This window comes from Sinocyclocheilus rhinocerous, unplaced genomic scaffold (genome assembly GCF_001515625.1).
Source record: "Sinocyclocheilus rhinocerous isolate Xijiao unplaced genomic scaffold, SAMN03320098_v1.1 scaffold672, whole genome shotgun sequence".
In the NCBI taxonomy this organism is placed as follows: Eukaryota; Metazoa; Chordata; class Actinopteri; order Cypriniformes; family Cyprinidae; genus Sinocyclocheilus; species Sinocyclocheilus rhinocerous.
The window spans coordinates 603,240-608,812 of record NW_015624650.1 but is presented as its reverse complement, the minus strand read 5'-3'; the positions used below and the strand labels follow the sequence as shown (position 1 = coordinate 608,812).

Here is a 5,573-nt window from a genome sequence, read left to right as displayed (position 1 = left end):
TACTAACCCGCTGCAATGGAGCAGCTCTAATGCTATTAAATTAAAGATGTACCATAGAGCAAAAAATGAACAGTGAAAGTAACAAAAACTTGTAAAATACATTTTAATGGGCATAATTAAGTGTGAAAATAACAGAAGGATATACAGTCAAACCAAAAATTATTCAGATACCGGATATAATTTTACTAGTGGGTGCAGGACACTATATTCATTTATGTAAGTGAGGGTAGCAAAATAAAGTAAACAAATTATACCCAAACTTTCTTCATACAGTGGACTACCAGTAAAACTGATACAAACTTGGGACCAAAAATTATTCAGACCGAGTCTGGAAAAAAAAAATGAAGTTGAGGTTTGCATGAACCTGGATGACAGCATGCCCAGGAGACTACAGGCTGTCATTAAGGCTAAGGGTTGCCCGACTAAGTATTGATAGTTGTATAAATACTGTCATACTAACACACACACACACAAGTCATGTCATTGACCCATAAACTCTCTCACTTTCACAGCTATCGAAACCCAGAGTACGAGTTCAGAGGAGATCGTCCCGAGCCCACCCTCTCCGCCCCCTCCTCCTCGCATCTATAAGCCCTGCTTTGTGTGTCAGGACAAATCTTCAGGGTACCACTATGGCGTCAGTGCCTGTGAGGGCTGCAAGGTGAGTGGCGTGACCCATTCTCATTCAATCACACCGCATGTGCTTGACCCAAAACTAGCAACACAACTAAATTAGCTTAGTAGTCAGCTGTTTTAAAAATACAGTAGTATCAGTTTTTTCAGTAAGCTATTTTTTTTTTCTAAAAAGTAGAGAAGAATAACTAAATACTGTTTACACAGGGTATAGTAGTGTTAGTGAAGTACATGTAAACATAACTTGACAATACTTGGACATTTTCAAGCTCACCCTCAAACATTCTTATGTAGTTACTTATTACAAACATACTGCTTCAAAATTCGCGTTTTCAAAACGTCGAAGAATCGTGAATTTACAACAGACCATGTTTTACTCAACAATTGAAAAACCCCATTATAAAAACCCATCTTGAGGTAAAAATCTTGAGGTAACCCATGGCTAATTAGTCTTCTGAGTGTTGCGGTCATGGCTGCAGCACTGCCCCCTTCATTAGCATAGTTATTGTCCGCTTCTATGTGAAGCTGCTTAAATGTAAACTTTTCATATGCTAAAGTAGTAGTTTCAAGTGACATGTTCAAAACCATCTAAATGGGGTGCAGTGGACTGGCACAGAATCAAACTAGTAGTTAACCATCCTGACCCGTTATACACATTCCTCTTTCTCTGTTCTCAGTGTGAGACAGATTGTTTACCTTTCTTGTGTCCAGACAGAGTGCACTGGAATCAATAGATCTGGATGAGACTTATGAATGTTAAAACCATTAAGAGATTACCTTCAACAAGCTCATTGAATTAGCCTGAACTAGCCTTAGTTTTGTCATTAGTGATTTTTGCTATGGCCGTACCACTGTTGCCACTGTGACTTTTACTTAAGGTTAGTGATCTGTACAAACAAAGACTATAGAATACCCAAGATTTGTCACTTGTATAGTTTTGAATGGGGGAAAATGTAATGCTCAGTATGGCCGCTTTATTGAAGGAAGCCCCGCCTTCTGAGTAAAAGAGCCAATCACTAATCGGTAAAGTCACCGTGTCACTGCAGCTGCCATTAGAAGTCCCGGTTGCTATAGAAACAGCATTCTGAGACGTGTGCTAAGGACTGCGCATGCGCATTGGCTGGTCTAGCCTGTAAAAAATAAGCTTTTTTTTTCAACGTGATTAGAGCATAAGAAACAACATTTATGACACAGTTGTTGTCAGATTTCATTGGTGATTTCAAATATGAAATTTAATCATAAGCTTGGCGAACAGTTTTGGAGAATTTGATGTTTCCCCATTCAAAGATATAGGAGCTGCACTTGCATGCAGAGGCGAAGATGGCCGTCGAGTGAAATTACTTGCCTTAAAGAGACTTTGGAACAAACCCTTTTTTTTTGTTTTCATGTACTGTGCATATGATGTAGATTTCATATGTCCACACGGTGCACTTTGCAAGTCTATGTGTTAGGTTGTCCGCAATCGCTAAACATTTGCATCAAAAAGTATATTTTGGGGATAGTTCACCCAAGTCATGGCAAGCATGTTATTGTACCATATTTGATGTGCATTAATCAATGTTTATATATTTGATTGAAATCCTAAATTATATTTCTTTATCATATAAACCGATTGTGTCTCTTCATGAGACTTTACAAAGCTTGATTCACATGGATTACTTTTACGATCTTTTATGAACTTTTTTAAGCTTGAACGTTTTGGTCAAATGCTTTTTCAATAGAGGAACAAATCTTTCAAGTTTTATGTGTTCTTTTTTAATTTTTTATATCAAAAATATCTTCTTTTGTGTTTCAAACATACATGCATTTTTTTTTTTTTTTAATTGATCAGACCTAGAATTTTGTCTGGTTGATGTTAAGGGCAAAAGATTCTCATAGACTTATACTGAAGGAGTATATCGTAAAGACTTATGGGTGGGCTTTTTGGCTTTTTGTTTTTGGTCAGTAAGCAACATCCTAGCAACCATCCAAAGCACTATAGTAACACCCTAGCAACCACTCAGAACTCTTTAGCAACCACATATCAATGGCCTAACAACCACCAACAATACTTTAACATTATGCCTATGAGTTTTGTAGGGGAAAAGCACCATCAGATGTAAACATCTAGTTGTTTTGACAAATGACTGGCATTTGGCAAATGACTGGCACTCTCTGTGGTCATTAAAAATCCCAGGATGTCTTTCGAAAAGAGTAGAGGTGTGACCTCAGCATCCTGGCCAAATTTGCCCATTGGCCTCTGATCATCATGGCCTCCTAACAATCCCCATATCTGCTAATTGGCTTCATCACTCTGTCTCCTCTCCACCAATAAGCTGGTGTGTGGTGGGCGTTCTGGCGCACTATGGCTGCCATCGCATCATCCAGGTGGATGCTGCACACTGGTGGTGGATGAGGAGATACCCCCTGACAATGTAAAGCGCTTTGAGTGCCTAGAAAAGCGCTATATATATGTAATGAATTATTATTATTTTCTTGCATCTCATGGAGTTTGTCTCACAGTCCAAATTGTGTTGTTTGTGTTTAGGGATTCTTCAGGCGAAGTATTCAGAAGAACATGGTCTACACGTGCCACAGAGAGAAGAACTGCATCATCAACAAAGTCACCCGCAACCGCTGTCAATACTGCCGGCTGCAGAAGTGCCTGGAAGTGGGAATGTCCAAAGAATGTGAGCAATGCATCAGTAATACTCTCTCCACAGCTGAAGTACTCTTGCCAAAATATGAAACAGCAAGTAGAGATATGAGTACACACACACACACACGCACACACACACACAGTCAGTGCCTCCCTCTGGCTATAGGAGAACACGTCTCCACACAGCTAGGCGCTGTCAGACTTGAGAAGTTAATTGGTAGAGGTGAGAAAATACACACACACTCACACTCATTGTGCATTTTGACCAGTTGATGGGAAAAGTATTCTTAAAATGCATTCAAAATTCGGAATAATTTGTAATATGTAATTATTCACGGTATTTAGAAGTGCCCACGATAACAATATCGTGCATATTCATTACCGTGATATATCGCATTACCGAATACCGGCACAAGTCTAATGCATATGCTAAGCATTCAAGTAAAAACTGAAGTATATTTTTGGGTTTAAAGGGATATTTCATCCAAAAATGGAGGTCATAAAAATGGAAGTAAAAGCAGACATGTTCCATATTTGGGTACCATATTGTACCATATTTGATGTGCTCTATGTATGTGCATTGAACAACGTTTTACATGATTAAAATCCTAAATTAAATCTGTTTATCATATAAACCTATTATGTCTCTTCAGGAGACTTGGATTACAATGCTTGATTCACATGGATGATTTTTACAATCCCTTTATGAACTTTTTGAAACTTGGAAGGGTTATCTCTCAAGTTTCAATAAAAATATCTACTTTGGTGTTTTAAAGATGAACAAACGTCTTGTGGGTTTGGAATTAGAAAATCAGCCAACTATCCTTGTAAGTATAGCCTGCCCCACAGCTTTTTTCGATCTAATTGATCAGACCTAGAGTTTTTGCTGGTTGACGTTAAAAAACAAACAAACACCAGCAACACTTTACCATCATTGCTATGAGTTTTGTATGGGGAAAGCACCATGTGGAAGTTAAAATCTAGATGTTTTGACACATGACTGGCACTTTCTTGCATCTTTTGGAGTTTGTCTCACAGTCCTAATAGTGTTGTTTGTGTTTAGGGTTTCTTCAGGCGAAGTATCCAGAAGAACATGCTCTACACGTGCCACAGAGAGAAGAACTGCATCATCAACAAAGTCACCCGCAACCGCTGTCAATACTGCCGGCTGCAGAAGTGCCTGGAAGTGGGAATGTCCAAAGAATGTGAGCAATGCATCAGTAATACTCTCTCCACAGCTGAAGTACTCTTGCCAAAATATGAAACAGCAAGTAGAGATATGAGTACACACACACACACACACACACGCACACACACACACAGTCAGTGCCTCCCTCTGGCTATAGGAGAACACGTCTCCACACAGCTAGGCGCTGTCAGACTTGAGAAGTTAATTGGTAGAGGTGAGAAAATACACACACACTCACACTCACAGGTCTACAGCAGAAGTTGTGAATGTGCGTTTGTTCAGAAATATTTCCAGACAGATTCGAAGCGCTCTCACCATCAAGTGGACATGAGGCGTGTTTTTATAGAGGGATAGGGAACAATCCGGCATCATGTCAGAGGGTGTGTGTATATCTGGGTGACATGTCAAGCTCACATTAACCCCAAAAGCCAAAAAAAGAAAGAAATAGCTAATTTTCAATAGTTTCAATAGTAATATAAAATAATAATTAGTTATGCACTGAAATAAAATTAATACTGAATCAAATTTGATGTTAATTAAAAGCCAAAATCCGAAACTGAAACTAAAAATAAAGTTTATTTAATAATTACATTTAATTAATAAAGTTGTATACATACAAAAAAAGTACATTTCTATTAACTTTTTAATTATATAATTGTTTCTACTCAGATTTGTCGAAATATTTAAAAAAACAATTTAAGAAATTATAGTTAATATAAAAAAATATATATATTTAAATATTTAAATGATGGCTGTAATAACTTGTTTTATACACATTTTATTCAAACATAATGAAGACATGTTAAAGGTCCCATATTGTCAAAACTGAAATTTCCTGGCTTTTTTCATGATAACTGAGGTCTAGGTGCTATTTAACTACCATATAAGTTTCAAAACAGTCAGTCCACAGTAAAATGCATACAGCCTGCATAAAGTAGCTGTGATTTTTCACGAACCGTTGTGACTTCCGTAAAAAGTTGACGTCAGAACGACACAGTCACCGCCTTCAGTCACCACCCCGAGCACCGCCCACAGTCCCACTCTCCTTTTGCCAAACCCCCAGACAACATCGCGTCCATGCTTTTGCTGAGCAAGGACAACACGGAAACATGT

General features: G+C 38.1%; 1 protein-coding gene across 7 annotated transcripts in view; it reads left to right on the top strand.

Moving 5' to 3' along the window:
- The window catches only part of LOC107745620 (retinoic acid receptor alpha-A-like), a 124,324-nt gene that overhangs the window by 108,435 nt on the left and 10,316 nt on the right, over nucleotides 1-5,573 (top strand). For 5 of the 7 annotated variants that reach the window (XM_016559560.1, XM_016559546.1, XM_016559541.1 and 2 more), the window contains 2 exons: nucleotides 513-661; nucleotides 3,161-3,302. In XM_016559560.1, the coding sequence (XP_016415046.1) occupies nucleotides 513-661; nucleotides 3,161-3,302 (291 nt within the window). Of the gene's footprint in view, nucleotides 1-512; nucleotides 662-3,160; nucleotides 3,303-4,334; nucleotides 4,477-5,573 lie in introns of all 7 variants that reach the window. The other 2 variants (XM_016559554.1, XM_016559578.1) reach the window with 1 other exon arrangement.